General features: G+C 31.3%; 1 protein-coding gene across 1 annotated transcript; it reads right to left on the reverse strand.

Moving 5' to 3' along the window:
- Positions 1–1,620: 1,620 nt before the first annotated feature.
- LOC139497758 (prolyl 4-hydroxylase subunit alpha-1-like) lies at positions 1,621–16,030 on the reverse strand. Its single transcript, XM_071285994.1, has 13 exons — positions 15,867–16,030; positions 14,772–14,932; positions 13,938–14,090; positions 11,921–12,093; positions 10,824–10,881; positions 9,720–9,859; positions 9,183–9,347; positions 8,401–8,483; positions 7,240–7,348; positions 6,879–6,941; positions 5,534–5,587; positions 2,803–2,871; positions 1,621–1,842 (listed from the first exon to the last, which is right to left on the reverse strand). The coding sequence occupies exons 1-13, from the start codon at positions 16,028–16,030 to the stop codon at positions 1,672–1,674; spliced, it is 1,563 nt and encodes a 520-aa protein (XP_071142095.1). The 3' UTR covers positions 1,621–1,671.
- Positions 16,031–20,777: the final 4,747 nt, after the last annotated feature.

Raw genomic sequence — 20,777 nt, forward strand, 5'->3', positions numbered from 1 at the left:
TCTGAGGAAACCGGTGAAAAAAAACCTTCCACACTAAAATAGTTTTATTACAGTTTGTCATTTAAAAATGTTACAATGTATTGCGTCATTATTATTCATTTCTAAAAATATTTCAAAAATATTTTCAACTAAAAGTTTTTGATCATTTTAATTCAGATGAAATCATAACTTCCTGGAGTTCCTAGTCTGTATATGATTTTTTTTATATACTAAAGTCATCAACGCTAAAATGTAAGCACCTGACCCAGTAGGTCTAAAGGTCACTTAAAAAAAAATGTTATTTCGAAAAAATGTGAAAGTTTGAATGAAAATAAAATTTATGAATGGTAAATAATAATGAAGCATGAATAGAAAACAAATATATTAAAAGATTCTGACATCGGACTCGGACTTCTTTAAACTGAATTTTACTGTGCGTTTTACTGTGTGTTTCTTGATTCTATATTAATTGACTAGAGGCATAAACATGTTTAACCCCGCCGCATTTTTTCGCTTGTCCTAAGTCGGGATCCTAATGCATGTATATATGGAGTAACAAAATTGAGTTTGGTATACAGAAGGAAATAAACAGCTGCGCCATGAGCGCATGATACACCCGTTGTCTTGTGTGTGAATATTATGCAATAATCATAAACAGTTTTTGGCATACGGGGCGACATGTGACCCCCCCCCCCAAAAAAAAAAAAATAAAAAAATATATGTTTGACGGGCGTACAAAAATTGCATAAAAGTGGATTTTGGTAGAAAAAAAGCACCCCGTATCACCCTTAGATAATGACACTTTCTTCCTATATCGATAGATTTCAGAGTCATTCCATGCCTATGTAAGGCTTATGACCCCTTCTGTAGCCATTTTTGTACGAACTTTTCAACCTTCAATTGTATCAAAACTACAGATATAATGAATAATAAAGATAGACCATTTTGTACATATACCAAGGGGAAACTTGATGCAAAGCATTATTATTTACTGTTTCGTTGCATTTAATAGAAAAAGACGACTTTGTGGCAAATAAACCAATATTTTTACAAAAAATCCACAGCCTTTAATACCGAGATTTTTGTTATAAAATTTGAAACATAGATTACTCACTTGCTTTTCTATGATGTGCTAGCGTTCAATATTTGCAAAAAGTTCTAAGCAACCTGTAAATTCCAAAACACCTCGTGCTTGGTCACTAAAGTCGAGCGCACTCTAAAAGATGTACTTGATTTGGTACATGTTTATATTTGTTTTAACCAAAAACTACATTAATAAACTTGTTTTAATGAAATCAATGCTAGCACTGCATGCAATAATCCTTATCTATCAGTCATCAAATTGCCAAATATGAGAGTACAAGGATAAAGGCTGTGGATTTTCTATAAAATTTCAAATGTTTAGCATTGAATCAACACAAGGGTACATAATCCCATGTTTTGTTAAGTTATCAACAAATTGTGCTCTTCTGTTTAGTTTCTTCTTTATTTTGATGCTCTCCAATATAAATGTTATTTGGGTACCTGCATGGTACAGGTAAATTACAGAATATACGCTATGGGCACTTGTAGATATTACATTTGTTCAGCAATCAATAAACTCGCATACAAATACATAAATTTAACCACGTAAAATATTCAATGACTTTTATTAAATAAATTAATTAACAAAAGATGTGATAGCGAGACTCGTTACATCCACACCGAAGGAACGGTCTGTAAGAAGTTCATATCCTGATCCTTAGTGTGGACCCATTTATTAGCAATCCACTTCGAACCAAAGAAAACTGGACATCCAGCATGTAATGTTAAAGAGTCACCATGTCCTGTCTCATCTAGGTTCGTGAAAAATAGAGCAGAACCCTGAAAACCAATAATTGAAATATAAATGATATTTTGCATGGATGATAAAATATTTTATTTCTTTATGGGTATATTTGAAGTGTGTGCGGGGGTTGGTTGGTGTTAAAGGATGGCACAGATTATTTGTTCCATTAGGAAGATGTATAAAACATATATTATTTTCCATTGCAAATTAGAAGAAAATCAGACTGAGAGGAGTACGACATTGAGTTGAATAGAAATTTCTCTAATTTTTGTGCTATTTTCACATTTCCTGACCGGGATGAGAAAAATATTTCTACTCACTAGTGAAAAATCTGTTCTCGGCAAATGATTGGTTTAAAATTTAATTGTGACGCTTAATTTTCTTGTTTTCTTCTAAATTTTCTTATTGTGGCGTCATGAAAAAAGGCGACCATGCCTGATGACATCACATCAAAAGTACACAACTTTCCTATAATCTTTGAAAAGGAAGGATAAAAATCATCAGAGAAACCGATTCCACCACTGTAACTCGTGTATTACGATATTTCTCCACTCTCAACAGTTAAATTTTAATTATTTAAAAAGCTCGGCAAGCCTCGCGCTTTAAATATTAAAAATTAACTGTCTCGAGTGGAGAAATATACTTGTTGCAGTTGTGGAATCTATATGTAACTTTTTCGTAAATATCTTCGAAAATAATTGCTTGTTCATATGAAGGAACAAAAAAAATCACACCCCACAAACGGAATGGTGGCAACTTTGACTGCATAACATGGAAAAAAAGACTTCTGACATCATAGTAATCTGCTATAACTACAAGTTCCTGTATACAGTAAAACCTGGCTAAACCGAAAACCTTTATAAACCAAATGTTCGTAAGCATTGTCACATCAAATAATGTGCGTTGTGAACCTGCTAAAACCGAACATCGGCAAAAACTGAACAAAATATTAAGTCTAGAAGGGGTTCGGTTTAAACAGGTTTCACTATAATTACCTTTTTAGGAGGTACTGCGATATTTAGATGTGGAAAGACTGTTGAACCACCAACCTCCACATCACTTAGCTGAAGAAGAAACAAGATGTACAATTACTTTATACATACAGAGTTTATAACATAGTCTTTGATATATATTTATATGAGAAATAAATACATTGTGTACATCTAAGTCAAATTGACTTAAATAAATATTTCCAACAGCATTTTTTATTATCTTTAAAGCTTAATACATATATATATGAAATTTTGCTGATTGTTAAGTAAAGCAAAACATGACATTTTAAGCCAACACAGTCAAAGAGGTTATCAGGGTTAAATTTTTCACATGAAGTTAAAAAAATTTATATCATCTTTGACACAGCCAGAGAAGCATTTTTCTCAAGTTCTTTCATTTCGTGAAATATTTGATTTTTTAAAAATTTTGAATATTAGATATATTTTTGGTCAGATTTCGTCATACAAAAAGGTCATATTGCTGAATAACGGACAAAATAAAGAAGAAAAAAATGAGAAAAATGGGATGACAAAAAAAAAATAAAAAAAATTGTAAAATCAAAATAACTATGACAGAAACGGCACACTTATTTGATTGTAAAAATGAGTATTGAAACTAATCAACATTAAATTTGATATCAAACATATTACAGCCAATTCCATTGAGTGTGTAGCTAAAGGTAATATCTGGTTAGCTTGCTTGCTAGCTGAACCGTGAAGTCATTATTAGGTGAGGTATACTACCCTCCATTCAAATTAGCCTAGTCCTACAGACAGATAGATTGGTTATCTGACGAACAAGGCTACTATATGATTAAAGGAGGGTAGATTACCTCACATATTAGATGTTTCCCGATTTGCTACGTATCAGGTACGGTTGGTACGTAACACAACCGTTGGTGCTGTTTTGGAGGCATCATTTAATGCATGAGATTATTGTATTCATCATTAAGAAATTAAAGAAATCAAATTGAAAATCAGCGATAAAAACTATAATCTTTTATTTAATTAAGATTTCACTGCTTTTATACTAGAATATTTGTTTTGTGCACAAGAGAATAAATCAAACAGTCCTTACTGGAACTGAGTTGCCTCGACCTTTAGATTCCAAATACTGTTTATTTGGCTTTCAGTTTGTTTTTGTTAAAATATATTACTGGTGTCGTTATAACTAGTACGTTAAAATGGCAAAATTGTGTTGACTCTGATCATTAAAATGAATTGTAATAAATTAAGTTATCTTTTCGATCATTGCAATAACATTTTATCTTAAACGCAACACACGTTGTAAAAATATCGATTTATCTTTTCCTCATATTTTGTCACTGAACTTTTTGGTGGATGTAATCACTGAACCAAATTGATGCTTATATTACTTTTTAGAGAATGAATATAAATTTTATGACACTAACGAAAACCACTTCTTGAGTCGAAATATGTATCATTACGGTATTACTTCATCTTGTTCGTTTATTATTATATCATCTATATTGTTATAACATCAATATTGGTAAATATTGTTGCGAGTAAATTTGTGTACTGCACGTGCCTGCGAGTAGTATATATAATTTACGAGTAAATCAGATAATATTAACCAATATCCTTTCATTAATCCTTTTTTCGTACAGCAATGCAAGAAAAAATTCTTACAGCACAGCGTATTTTGTTCACTGATTACGGCAACAATTTGACCCTATATTTGCACTAATGCAATATAAATATGTAAAGTTCTAACCGTCTTGGTATTGTTCTACGGGAAATACTTTGTTGCTATACAATGTCTTTTGCACCATTTACAACTGATTTCTGGCCTAAGGATCATTTTCATCGGTTGGTAAATGTTTCTAGGTTATTTGTTCCGGTTTATATGTGTTACTATCATGAATACGATCTTTCCTAGGACATGTTTCTAAAATTTATTTATCATCGTGATTTGAGGAGGTTATTATAAAGAAAACTTCTAGTTCGAGGGTATAGATAATTTTCCAAAAAAGAAGGATGCCAAGTGAATACAATATCAGTTATAGCTCTATGCATAATTGGTCAAAGGGAAATTATATCTTTGTTATCAGGTTATCGACATACAAAGTAACTTTATATCTTTGTTTTCAGGTTATCGACATAAAAAGTCACTAGAGACTCCAAAGACTGCAATATCATTCATGACTAAAATCTCTTTTTTGTTGATCATTTTCCTTTTTAATTTATCTCTATCTTCCATATTTAGTCGTACACTCAAAAAATGTATAAACATTGTCGTTTAAGATATGAAGTTATTACGAACAAAAATTATATAGGTTTAAATTTTGTTTTGTAATTTAGCTACTTTTTGTCTATGAAGTTTTAGGGGGGAATAACTCTTAATTATAAACCTTTCGTACCAACGGTTACTTGCGACGGTTGCTTGAAAGCATAATCGAGTGCACACAATATTGTTTACTATGAATACAAGAAGAAACCACATGAAATAAGTACCAAATTACAACTTCAAATTCTCAAAATAGTTCTGTATATGATTTATAAAATAAACGTTGATATTAAGTGCATAAATTATTTCCAAAAGTTAAATGACGGCTCCCAGTTCGTACTACGGTTGGTACGGTAGCAAATCCTGAAACCTCTATTAAAGACTTCACTGTTCTGCTAGCAAGCAAGCTAACCAAAGACATTACCTTTAGCTACACACTCAATGAAGTCGGCTGTAATATATGTATTTGATTCTACTAATACGTACATAAAACAATACTGTCAATATTCTGTTTGTTCCAGTATGCATTCGTGAACTCACCTAAAATATAGAGTTTGAAACATAAAACTATTGACGATGTATTGTACCAATAATCACTGTGTCCATAGAACACGGACTTACTCGCACTATCATTTTCTATGTTCAGCGGACCGTATAAATGGGGTAAAATCTCTTATTTTGGCATTAAAATTAGAAAGATCATATATCATAAGGAACATGTGTACTAAGTTTCAAGTTATTGGACTTAAACTTCATCAAAAGCTACCTTGACCATAAACTTTAACCTGAAGCGGGACAGACGGACGAACGAACGGACAAACGGAAGCAATTAAGACCAATAAAACAAAATACACCTCTACTATCGTAGGTGGGGCATAACAATGGCACCTTAAGTTCGTTATAGCTGTATTTGGCAAAACTTTTAATAACTTTTAGTCGTCAATGCTCTTTAACTTCGTAACTTCCTAGTAATTGGCCTTTTAAATCTTTTTTTATTCGAGCGTCACTGATGATTCAGTTGTAGACGAAAAGAGCAAATACAAAGTTTCAATCCTGGTATTAATGATGAGTTTATTTAGTCAGTAAAGCAAGATAAATGCTATGCCGCAAATAATCCCAAGAGCCCCGGAGTAGAAAAATTGATCTAAGTAGTTCTATATTAAGAAAACGCTCGTTTAGCAGTGCTGTTACGATATGTATAAATTTGATGCGACTGTCGTACAAGTGGGAGGTTTGGCGCTATAAAACCAGGTTCTCTCCACCTTTTTTTACATTTGAAAATGCCTTTACCTAGTCAGGAATATGACAGTTGTTGTCCATTCGTTTAATGTGTTTTATCCTTTGATTTTTCCGTTTGATTAGGGATTTTCCGTTTTGAATTTTCATCGGAGTATTTTTGTGATTTTACATTTTTCGAAACAGGGACACTTAATCAGACATTCCGTATAGGAAGAATGCCTCGCTTTCTGTGCAGTATTTATATAATTGTGTCACTCAATACTGATATTAAGGATACGACCATATAATTTTCTGGAGGGGGGATATTAGTGAGGCTAATCTCGCAAATTGATACCCTTGTATGAACTAAAGAAAACAATTGCACTAAACAGCATTACAATCCATATTCTACCAAAAAACTGAGGAGGAAATAAATGTGCACAAAGAGGAGGAAATAAATGTGTACAAAATAAATTTTCAACACAAAATAAATTTTCAACACAAAATAAAATTTCAACACAAAATAAATAAGCCAGTTTAGCAACAGAAAATTAAAAGTCTCCGACCAGAAAGTGCTAGCCCCTTACATTTGTCCAAGTTAGATTTGACTTACATATCTCTCTTCAACCCAATCATAGTGTGGTTTATATTCTCCACCGATTCCGTAGTTTACTATCTAAATAAAAAATATAAAAAAAAACAATACTAAGTATTATAAAACTGTTATTTACAGCGGTTCCCCATCTTCTATAGTTTGCAACAATAATAGAAAATAGAAACAAAAGCACAAATCGTTAAAAAATTATGTTAAATTCCTAATAAAGTCAACATGGGCGCTTATCTGAACAATGCCCCTCGTTTTTATTTTAGAACGGTCAACATTGAAAGATGACTGCCTGAAACCTAGTCTAGTCTAAAAGGTGGACACCCAATCAGGCGAATTACATATAATAATCTACTTTTAATAAATTTACCTGAAAGTGGTCAGCTTGTTTGTTGTTCATTTTCAATCCAGTTAATCTTTCAAGAAAGTTATTCAGTCTACCAACCGCTGGATAATCTGTGTCATCTAAATACTTAAACCTGATTCAAAGATAAAATTGATAAGAAACTTAGTCATAACAAAAAAAAACTCGGATTTTTGTATAAGAATTATAGTAAGAAAGAGGCAAAGACATTCAAACTCATAAGTCGAAAATAAAATGAAAACAACGTTAAAAAAAAAAGAAAAAAGCAAACAATAGTACATAGAACACATCATAGAACACAAAAACTGATTAACAAGAATCCAATCCGACCAAAAACTGAGGCGATCTCAGGGCTCCGGAAGGGTAAGCAGATCCTGCTCCATATGCGACAGGCTCCATGCTACAAGCACATATTCTTTGTATCATTTGTTTATTATACAAGTAAAGTATCGCGGTACCTGTTTCTATATATCGAGTTAATTTAAATTGTTATAAAAAAGTTCTGTATACATTGTTTTAGGTCCACTTCACGATTCGCGTTTTAATAATTCAAAATTTGGTGACTACGTTATTAACTGAAAGAATCTATACCAACGAACTCTGTACATTTTCGACATATGAGTTTGAATGTTCCTTTTGGTTTCTATCGCCACTCTTTTAATTAAACGAAAATTTACTGTCAGGAATAAAAAAAAAAACCGAAATGTTCCAGTTTCAAAGTTAAAGGTATCAGACAACCCATTAAAAAATTCCTATCTATTCAACCAAATTTTTCAATTTTCACATCTTTCTACATATGTTACATAGAGGTTAACTTCATAGACACCGGGTTTATTTTGAATCTTAAATGGATATCTAAACATTTTGTATTAACACCTCTATATTTTTGAAGATAGTAGTAGTACATGTATGTGACTTGTGTATATTTTGTTTTTGTTTTTATTATTATTGCATGTGTAATTGGTATGTACCCGACATCCCCGTTTACGCTGATTGTGCAAAGTGTACATGGGGTCCTTAATAGCTTGCTGTTCTGTGTGAGCCTAGGCTCCGTGTTGAAGTCCGTACCTTGACATATAATGGTTTTCTTTTATAAATAGTGACTTGAATGGAGACTTGTCTCATTGGCACTCATACCACATCTTTTTATATATATGATGAACTTACGTTGAACTTGTCCTGTGTTCGGATTGGACATTGCTATCATTAATGGTCCTGCTTTTTATATTCACTACTTCAGATCTTGAAAGCTATAAAAAAAATCAGATTTGTATAATATATTTCTATATATTTGCCTTTAATTATACTTAACTCCACTCCTTTTAAGCTCTGCCAACTGTCGAATCATAACACCTCATTTTTTTTTATACTAGTGTATCGCCTAATGAGAAAAAAACTCACTTCAATAGTTGCATACAGATCCTCGTTTTTGAGCAATCACATATTTTTCTTTCTAATTCTTTTAGTTCGCTTGTGTATCTCCGACTTGGTGTCAATATAATAGAATTTTATGCGACTGTTAACTTTTTATCACACTCTATTATGTATTTCATTTAAGTAAGTCACTTGTTTATTCATTTTTTATAATCATTATTGAAACTTGACCCCGCCACATGCTTAACCCCACTACATTTTTGTAAGTACTTAATGTTCCAAGACAGGAGCCTGTAATTCAGTGGTTAACTAAACGTTTGTTGCAATGTAAAACATATTTTTTTTTCGTTTGATATTTTGAACATAAATTAAGTCGTTAGTTTTCTTGTTTGAATTGTTTTACATTTGTCATTTCGGGGCCTTTAAAAACTGAACATGCAGTATGCGCTGTGATCATTGTTGAAGGCGATAGTATCATACGGTGAATTAGTTGTTAATGTCAGTGTTATTTATTTTCTTGAGTGAAGTTGTCTAATTGGCAATTATGCAACATCTTCTTTTTTATATTAACTTACTTGAAAAGATTTTGCAGTAAAGTGACTTATAACATCTACATTGATTATGTCATGAACAACTATTATTCTTGGTGATTTGTTGATGATCTCGATTTTGATTGGTCGGTAGTAAAATCCGATGAAGGGATATGATAAATATTTGCAGTATCCCTGTGAATATAGGATCTGAAATGTATAAATTACATGATTGATTAGTTGTTTTGTGTTGTATGTTTCACGCACAGCGACAAATATACATCCATATATATAAAATAAACTAGACGATATCTCTATAGATTTTGATATATACCACGTGACTGTTTATTATAGACATAAGAAGATATGGTATGCGTATGAATCGTTATGTGTAATGCTGCAAAATACCAATTAAGCTACCAAAACAAAATAGTTTAAGATATTTATACCACTCTTAGTAGAGACAAAGTTGATTATGAAATCCAACAAAAAATGAATTGGCACTAATATTATTTTTAAAAAGACATAGACGTAAATAAATGAAATTTGAATTCGTGTTTTTCTCAATGATTGTTTATTTACCTGTCTCCTGCATAAGAACTCATAATTCTTGTTTACTTTTAAGTTTCTGTCCTGTTCTGGTCCATAAAATTTGATTGTTTTGTTTTTTACCATTGCGTGTAATTCTGCAGTCAAATTCTGTTTAAATTTTGAGTCATCATCTATACATAAACAAATAAGGATTATAATTATGTTTTAAGTTAAGATTTACATTTTCAGGAAGGAAATACTGAAATTCCTATTAACACCATTAAAAAGAAAACCTTGTTTATTTGTTTATTCATAGTAGTCTCATTTGACACAATCAGATAATTTTAAGTCCAGTTCTAGATCTGTACACGACCAAAAGAGGCGTGCATATCAGTCGTGCGTATTTTCTCTCCTCTCGTTAGGTTATGTTAACTTTAGTGGTTTCCATAACATATTTTTTTTATTATCAATAAAAACCAGAATATGAATGAATCTTACGGTTCACCTTTAATTTTAATATACTATCAAATTCATTTGACTTACACGTATTTTAAAAATTCTTATTGAAGAACATTGCTGGATATTTGTGTTATACGGAATGCCATGGAGTTTTAAAAGATTAGACTCAGTATAGATTTATAGATGAATATGCCACATAGTATGCCCCTCATAGATGACATTCAGACCCAAATACTCTTATGATATAAAGTACTTTTTCATTATTTATAAAAGAACAAACTGAAATGTTTATTGTTTATGATGCTGAATATATCAAATTGTTGGTGGAAAATGTCCAAATATTATATATGTGCTAACCCCAGTTTATCACAAACTTAGATTATTTCAGATTTTTAATCAGTTTTTGAATTAAATAGAATTAGCAGAACAAATTTAATGCACCACATGCGCATTTTAAGAATAAATGTCACAAATCAGTGATGCTCATAGAATATATTTGAAAATTAAGCATAACAATACCAGCGTAGAGCTGACAAACAAAAGCATAGAAAAAGTAAAGCCAAACACGGACAAGGAATCAAAGCTTTGAATGAGGGAGATACATTCCTTAATTTCATTATATTGAAATGATTTATTATTCATTTAACAGCAAGTTTAGATAAAACATTCCAGGACCGAAGTGTCTTTTGTTATTACCTTTCTGAAGTGTAGTAAATGCAATTCTCATTCTTGTTTCCTTTTCTGCTTTAATTTCCTGTAATCAAACGAACTGTTAATGAAAATAAAAAAACAACAAAAAACAAAAAACAAAAACAAAAGACAGATGATCATGTGGGTGGTACACCCATACACTTGTCCACCAATGGGATGGTCAACTATCCATTCGTAATAGAAGCTTCAGCTGCATATAAATAGTCGACTTTCTCATAGATAGAAACGAGTGCCTGCGGTTGAACTGTACACATCAGTCAAAAATGGTGCCAATACATGTAACCATTTAAAATGAACTAAGAACAGTTATTATTTATATAATCTTCTAACGTGAAGATTTCAAAATATTTGGAGATTTTTTGAATACCAAATTATTTCATAATAATTGTACAAGAAGATAATCATATGATTTAATGGTTGGTGATTTCGAAAACTTTTTAACATAATTATCACGATTTAAATTGTTTCAAATTTTGTCATACGGGTGCTTTGAATAAATTTCTAAACAGATATGTTTTGCTCAGTGTTGGAAGCCGTACGATAACATACAATTCACATTATCATTTTGTCATAATTTACCATAAATAACTCTCTAAACAACATGTGATTTGTTCATTGTCGGAGGCCGTACGATTAATTGTGATTGTTCACACTGACGAACTAAAGTTCCTACTAACCCAGGCAAAGTTGACCTTAGACTGAGGTGGCTATCCTTTTGTCAGATTTTCAGAATCCTCTAGTTTTATCCATGAAATGCCAATAAAAATTTGTCTCACTAACCCTTACTTTTTTTACATAATTTTATAATATGTTGTTTAAAAAAATATTTTTTAACATCTTATACCATCCTTGAACTTTTTTCATAGTTGTTGAAAGATAAAAATGTATGAACATTCTAGAAAGAGATAATCATTCTCTGCCAAATTATCAATGACTTATATATCTCAAAAACAAGCACACGGACCCTTCATTTTCCCATACTTTTTTACTTCCTTTATTTATATACTATCAACTTATACAAGCTTTTTTAAAAGCTTGTTTTTTTTTAATATAAACAGAGGAGTGAACATCCTTACACTTACTTGTCGTTTTGCATTTTCTATTAAGCCAATGACTATTGAACGGAATATCTTTATGTTCTGTTGTGTAGATTTGATTTCTTGTTGTTTGGTTAATGTTGTAAAGAACCATTGTATAGCCAATCTATTATATCCTTTTTTAAACATAAAAAGTCCAATGTCGAAACAATCAAACGCTGAAAAAATAACGATAAACACAGTTAAATAGAAAAAAAAACTTAAAGTTAAAAGAATTACACATCAGTTGAAAGAATGCTCCTCATTAGGAAATTTCGTCATTTGAGTTTTTTTGGTATCTTTAATTTCGTCTCTCATTTTCACAAATAGATTGACTGTCGCACGTTAAATTTTGATTGTAAATAAGGACAAATAATTTAATTTTGGATGTAACGCGTTTTCTGATTGGCTGACGTTATTTTGTTATGAGCCCATAGACATAATTTAGTCATGTGACCGTGACGTCATCAACGGTTTTTTCATGGTTTTCTACGGTTTAAAATGGAATTTCGAATTAAATTATAAGAAATGACTGTAATATTTTTTCTGTCTATTCGAAATAACATAAAAAATGTGGTGCACACTGTTAAATAACCCGCTACGCGCGTTATTCAGTGTGCACCAAATTTTTTATGTTATCTATGTATAGACAGAAAAAATATTACAGTCATTCCTTAAATGTAACTAATTTTGTCATTTAGATAATGATTGTCTTTCAAAAGAATGATTAGACGTTACGCGCGATGTTCGTATCTCATTGGAAAATCGGTGCAGTTGGCAAGATGCAAGTCCAAAAAAATATAATTTTGTGATATCATATTCATTGCTATTGTACATATTTTGAAAAATAATGTTTTTTTTAAAATAAAAACAAAAAAATAATTTCAAAAATAATGATGACGTCATAGAAAAAAAGCGTTCCATACTACAAGGGTATGATTTGAGAATCAAAATACATTTATCTAAAATGGAAAAAGTTTAGTATTTGTACTACATCAATGTTTATTTGCTTAATTTTATGAATTTTAAGACAAATATCCTGAAAAATGATATATGGTAATTTATAAGCGATTTTTCAAAGGCTTACAAGGTTGTCGCACCGCCATTTTTTGACGTAAAAACGAACTCAACTCAAATTTACGTCAATTGTTTGCTGATCAGAGCTCTTATAATGATAGATTTTTATGATTTTTAAAAATGTTATGCCTCTTCATTTTTCAAAAAACTAAAATACATCAATTTTCAATAAGCAGTTAAAAAGCACCGTCGATTTTGCGAAGTCTTACAAGAATGTCGCATTTGCTTGGAAACAACGTTTCAGTTGAATTTTTGGTTTAAGGTGGTACCTAACACTACAGGGAGATAACTCTGTAAAATCAGCTAAACGTTTTAATTACATTGTGTTGTTATGAGAATATTAAGTTTCTCAATGATCAAAATTAGTGTTTGTCAAACTGCTATATAACCAGTGTAATTTTTCTGATAAAATGGTTGGTTCAATTTTTTGGAAATTTTTATATTTTTGTCAAAGGGTCAAAGTAAATACTCTGTCAAAATTTTAAGAAAATTAAACGAGCCAAATTAATTTTCGTGAAGGTGTTGGGTACCACCTTAAACGTTACGAAATATTCGCGACGTTGTGTTACGCTTACATGTACGAACATAGCGCGTAATGTCTTACGATATCAGCTGCCCAACACAATATGGCACATTTTTAAGCCCATTCGCTACGCCAACTTACTTGATAAGGAACATGACAGTTATTTCCTGTTCTTTTTTTTATGTTGTATTTATCAAACGGTATGTCAGTTGCATGGTGAGATTTCGGGTATGCATCAACGAGACAGCAAACAAACGACACAAATAAATTAAAAAAGGCATGCCAACCTTTCTTTTAAGAGTTCCCTTTGATTATACTGGTAGATCTCTGGAATATAGATATAGCTTTGTCACTCTTAACATTTCAAATTATGAAAGAATACAAACAATACCCATTTGTTAAAAAAAGAAATTGTAATGTTACCTGTTAAAGTTGGCACTTTAATTCCAAGTATGTAACCACAAGCCATGTCACGTGACGATACGTTGTACGTGTTTTGTAACCTTACGAATGACAGTAGAACACCTTCTACGTCTGCTCCAGTCGGTAAATTTGAAATGAATGATATCATTGTTTCTGTAACAAATATAAAATTTGCTAAATAATTCTGTAGAATGGTTACTTGTAGTCTTTTCTGTCTAAATATCAAAAAGTGTTTTCATTTACTAAAATGTACATCAAAATGAACGAGGTGTCAGCAAAATTGCTTGTACGTGTTTGATCTCACAGTGATACCGTTCACCAAAGAACAAAATCGCACAATATTCTGCATGTTCAAAACGAACCCGTAGCACCGATTTGAACTTAATAATTTTGAGTTTTCAATAAACAACTTTCAGGCAACGGCTCTTCGGCACACTTCGGCATATATATAACAATCTGAAGGGTAGAGGAATCTGCCGAGATGTGCCGATTTCTTATGACGTAGAAAGACTTCTTGAAATCTGATACAATAAGGTAGCGAAATCTGCCGATTTACTTCGCCGAGCAAACAAATTTAACACATACTGTCAATATAATAGAAAGTTATCTCATCGCCATACTTAATCATTCAAATGTCAAACAAAAACAATTTATTTAGATTTTGTTTTCAAAAAATGAAACGGTGAGTGGGATCTACTTTATTGGGGGGTCTTTTTTGAAAACTACTTGCAAAAATTTATAAAAAATAATCTGATTTTGGCAATTACAAAGTTTGGACGGGAATGAAAAGCATTGATTTTCATATTATAACCACATCGTTTTAAAAATAATTACCTTTTAGTAAAACATCGTCTGTCTTATAGATTATATCTCTGATTGGACTTAAAGCTTCGTTGACTGTTCTAGCATATTTGTACATAGAAACAGGATTAGGAAGTGGTGTTGTGTTTCTGTTACATTCCTCTGAAATTTGATCCTTTAATCTCACTGAAATTCTGTGAACGAAAGCATAAATTACATTGCTTCTCTAATTAAATAATGGGGTTATAAAAACGTCCGAATATAGTTTCTATCGTGCCGTTTTTAAGGTTTATGATTTGTCAGTGTCAATTTAAAAGTGAAATTCTGCCTAAGAATCAGACGGTGGTGAAAATATGAAAAACCTACTCAAGAAAACATTAATGTATGTTCAAATTGTATAATGTTGCACAAATATAACATTCTTGTCATTTTACTGTTCTGATATTTTACAACAAATGCATTAGAAATAAACAATTAAGGGGAGCTAACCCCGTAATTTACTTAACTCTTGCAAAAATATTCTTCCAGACATTCAAAAACGAAAAACGTACTAATTATGAAATTAGTATGGCGTTCATTATCACTGAACTAGTATATTTTTGTTTAGGGGCCAGCTGAAGGATGCCTCCGGGTGCGGGAATTTCTCGCTACATTGAAGACCTGTTGGTGACCTTCTGCTGTTGTTTTTATCTATGGTCGGGTTGTTGTCTCTTTGGCACATTCCCCATTTCCATTCTCAATTTCATCTTTTACCCAGGATGAGGGTATCTCAAAAATATGATTGTTAGGCAGTGAGTTTTTCTGGGATATTGTTTGCTTCATATTTTCAAAATTGCTTGATTCTTTCATGACTGGCACTTACGGCCGATTGTAAGAAGATAGCTCCTATTTAAATGTTATTTAAACAAACCAACGAAGACAATTTTTGTTTACGCTTTTAATCTACTACAGATATAAGGGGTGGAACCAGGATTTGTGAAAAAAAAAGTGGGGAGGCAATTGCTGAAAACTGAATATATAAATAATTTACAACTGCAAGCTAAACAAAATTTATTATTAATTAAAAAAGAGAGTCCTCTAGCCTCTCCCCAAGGAATCCGTTACTGTATAATATAGTTATTTATTTACCTTTTTAACTCGTTATACCCATTTAAAGATGCTATGTATTCCGAAAGATTATATGCTGTCCTCTTAGAATCTTCAAAATGTTGTGTGCACGTAAACAATATTCCAATACAAGAGATAATATTCACGGCTATTATTACGGATACTAATAATTTACGGACAGACATCATGCAAAATCCTATAATAAAAAAAATGAAAAAAAAAAAAAAAATGTCTTCCGGTTTTCGATGTCAGTTGGTTGTAGTCTGTAAGTATTGCCGTTGGGTATATTATTTTATTTGTGAGGGGCTTGATGGGGGTCTTTCATTTCTTATTCTGTAATGATTTGAATAATTTGTTTCTATTATTTATATAGTTTTTTTTTCGTTCAATATTATTTTTATTTCAACACACCATTATTCTCTATTTATTTATTTTTTTGTCATATTTTTCTTAGTAGATTTTTGTTTAGACCTGAACGGGTATTCTATATTGTGTTAACCCGATCCACATCCTCATTTATGTTCATTATTGCCAGAAACCGTATGGAAACATCGAAACAAAGCTACTATTATATGAATTCATTAGTATTATATTAACTGAAACAATAATATAATGATAGCAAGTAAATAACATATTGTTGTTCTTGGTATAATTATCAGGTACGGGAAATGAACACAATTCAATTATCACTTTTAGAAGAGAACCCAACTAATGTGACAAACATGTACATATAACTATATAGATATAAGAAGATGTGGTATGAGTACCAATGAGACAACTCTCAATCCAAGTCACAACTTGTAAAAGTAAACCATAATATGTCAATGTTCTGTACGGCCTTCAATACGGAATCTTGGTTCAGACCGAACAGCATCAAACGTCAACTACAGAACATCAGTGGTCAAAAACGTCAAACGACAACCACAGAACATCAGGTTCTAGCTAGTATATACATTATTTTCAAGGTCTCATTATCAATTCACTTCCTGATACACTACATGTATAGTTCACACTCAGTCAAAATGTCACAATCTGGAAAAAGACAAAATCAGTAAAATTACCTATCGACAAACCTCGTGATGGAGGTACGGAATCGACCGAGTTGTCACGAAGTAAATTTACATATCAGACGACTTTCCTGGTATTTAAAGAGCTGATATGAATAACACTTTTTAATTCAGATTTGTTCCGAACGGGTGGATTGTTCTACATGTTCCATGATACATAATTACTTTGATTGGATATCTTTACTTAAGTGGTTTTATGCATATTATCCCTAAGCCAGGAAAAACATGTGGATAGCATACCATTCATTTCTCGTGAAAACAAGTTTATACAGCTTACAGAAGCAATATAATGTTCCATCTTCGACAAATATTGAAGTTCCGTTATCTCTCAATCTACAAGCAATATAATTGATTTAAATTATACATTTATATAATAGAAATTACTTATTAGTGATAAATATTGTATATATGGATGTTCAAAACATGTATGTTGTACATGATACATACAAGGAGAACAAAATCCTCAGGCAAACATCTGACATTGAGATTTATCTATCGATTATTATCAAGGACATGATTAAATCATGAATATATATACCCATTTATTGTAAACTTATATGCATATTGTGAAGAGAATGATAATAAGATATATTTGATAAATCTAAAATATAAATGATTCCGAAAAAATAATAAAATCGGTTTTCCTGTTAGTCTGTTTTTTTTTTTAATGTTTTGTGTTTATTTTTTTCGGAGTGGCTATTTGTCCGGCTAGCCGGACGAATAGTGCCAGGGCTATTTGTCCGGCCATTGCAATGCGCATGTCATATAATGTGCTTTCGGAAGTGTGTGTAATATTATCTTCAGAAGCACCGAGGGGGCGCGTGTAATCCGATCACTGATTTTCAATTTTAAGATCATGGCTGAAAACGGCGATATCAATATTTGTGATAAATCTTGCAGTTTTCGGAATTTGACAATGAAAAACGATAGTATGAACTTCAAAAAATGATATAATCTTATGAAAGAGACTAAAGAAAGGGGGGGGGGGGGGGAGGTTACAACCTTGAAGTGGGTATGTTGGATATAGGATTATAAAAAGTGGGGTACTGAAATACACGGTACAACAAAGATGGGATTAGGAGAAAAAAAGAAAAGAGAATTTTGGGAAAAGAACTTGAAGCACACCGTGTCACTCCGACCCCTCACGTAAATAAAATAAAATCCAACCTAGAATTTCTGAACAAGATTTTAACAGTGTTGTTCACTTTTTTTTCTTTTTTTTTGTGGGGGGGGTGCATTATAGAAAAATCTCCCATCTCTCACTCAAAATATGGATAACTTTATGTCAAGGGGTCTATAATTCTATTTGACAGCTACAGACATAATAATTGTGTACATTTTTTCAGCTACACAAAATCCTTTACGTTAACTTAAAATGAGTCAAACAATACTTTAAAAGTTTGTTTTTCTAGTAATTTATTCTCTCTACTTATTTAAAAAATAAAAATATACATTAATTTTTTTATAATTATTCGTCATCCACATTGGACTATATTCTGGTATGAAGAAAACAACAATTTCAATTACTAGTAACAAGATTAGGCCCTAACAATAAAGATAACAGACATGTGCTACCCCCTGGTGCTGCTGAAGATCATATTCCACGCACACACAAATAGTGACATGCGCATTGTATTGGCCGGACAAATAGTCCTGGTACTATTCGTCCGGCTAGCCGGACAAATAGCAACTGCCTATTTTTTTTCTACCAGGAAATCTACCTACAATAATCGAAAAATACAAAACTGTATTTCGGATATTCAAATGAGATACTATGTAAAATAGTTCTGATGTGTCCAAAACTGTTCTTAGAAATATACCATATATAGGTTAACTGATTTGCATGATTTCATGTATGAATTTACAAGTTATCCTGATACATAATTTTCTTTAGATTACAGAAAATAAGTTTACGCATTTAGTATCGGAATAATCTGTTATATTGAATTATCAAACTCCAAATCGGCACATCTCGGCAAATGTACGAATCATGTAGGGTAGCGGAATGTACCGAAGTTTGCCGATTGACTATATTCCATGCGTATTTTTACTGTTTCTGGTATTATCTTCATCAGGTACGCTTAATTCAAAATTGTTGACAGGTATTTTTTTTTTTTTTAAATCAAATGTAAAATAATCACAGTAAATCTTAATATATGTGAAAGATCGATTTATAGTTGTCATTTATACAACTTCCTGTTTGGGTCACCGGCCGAAAAATGGAGGTCATCAGTAGTGAGCTGAGGGAGAAAAAACTTTAGAAAGTGATCATCAAGAAACTTTGATATAGTATGATCCACTTTTTTCGAAATTAAAATTGAAGTAAAAAAATATTTTGTTTGAAGTATTTACGGTAGTTTAAACAGGTCTCATTAAAAAGTATCATGCATGGTGAATTGTTTAAACAGGGTCCCAGATAGCTTCAACTGGATGAAAAAGTTGTGTAATTTTAGAACTCATCCGGAATGGAATAAATAGCGATAAGGTGTATTTTCAATACTTTGACTTTATCGTAGTGGTCTTTTTTAAACAAATGTGGACAAATCATACCTCCCAAATAAAAACGTGCACTGCAAATGCATTAATGAATAGATTAATTCGAAATACATTGAAAGGAAATATTTTTTTTTTAGAATTAAAAAAAAATAAAATGGCCCTATTTTAGAAAAAAATAATAAAAGGAATACATTTTATTCCTATATTTAAACGCTGAACTAATTCAAATTTCTATTCGAAATATAACTGAGCCAGAGGGCACATTCTAACATTTTTGAACAGGTCCTATATCTTCAGTCTTTCCTCTGTAACTTTGAGCAATTCTTTTCGAAAATCATTGTTAAATATCATTGGAATTTTCAAATATGTAATTATTGACCAAAATAATCAAACCAATTTCCCCCATTTTCATCAAAGACAATCGGCAGATGCTGAATTCCCAAGTCACTGTCAAGCAAATCATCTAATTTGAAAATTTAATCAGAATGAATAATATCTGTAAATGTATAAATTTTCTAAGTAATAATTCGTAATATTTAAAAATACCAATATTTCCTGAAGCTTTATTCGTCTAAACCTTCATGATATCTTGATATTATAGTCCGTTTATGTTGAGTGTTAAATCATTTCAAGATTAACATATTTAATGTATTGTCAATTTTTCTACGGACTCTATATGTGTAGTTTAAACAACATAAATTCAGATAAATAATTACAAAACGATATGATACAAATAAAATACAAATATTAAGGATTCAGAAACAAGCCAATCTGATTTTACAAATCTTTCTCCTTTTACACAAATAATACACGATATTATTTGTGTATCTCTTTCAAAACCTTATAACAATAAAGACCGAAAAGCAAAAGCAACAAATCAAGGCCAAAATATATCATAAGTCTATAGTTTGATATATACTGTTTAGTTCTGCGATATATATATATACCGGTATATAGTCGATATTTGTTTAAAACTTTAACCAGACAGGTTGTACCTAGTACCTTCATAGAGGTAAATTTAAGTGTGGTCGTCTCTTCGAACACACAGAAGTGTATTACATGTAATATAAAAATCAATCATTTTTTTGTCAGATTTATTTAGCGGAAGAGTTTACTTATAACGATGATAGTGGACAAAATGTGGATTTCTTTCGTCTTTTTATTTAATTTATATTGTGTTCTGGGACATTTGTTCTCGTGCACGGAAAATTTGCAGGAATCCAAAAAGACTGCCGTTAAATTGGTGAAAAATATGGATAAATACATTCGACAAGAGGAATTAAAAATTGAAGTTTTAAAAAGGTAATCATTGTGATTTCTTTATGTTGTTTTACATAAAAACCTGTTATAAGACACTATTCGATCACAT

The sequence above is a fragment of the Mytilus edulis genome, chromosome 12 (assembly GCF_963676685.1).
Source record: "Mytilus edulis chromosome 12, xbMytEdul2.2, whole genome shotgun sequence".
NCBI classification, from domain to species: domain Eukaryota; kingdom Metazoa; phylum Mollusca; class Bivalvia; order Mytilida; family Mytilidae; genus Mytilus; species Mytilus edulis.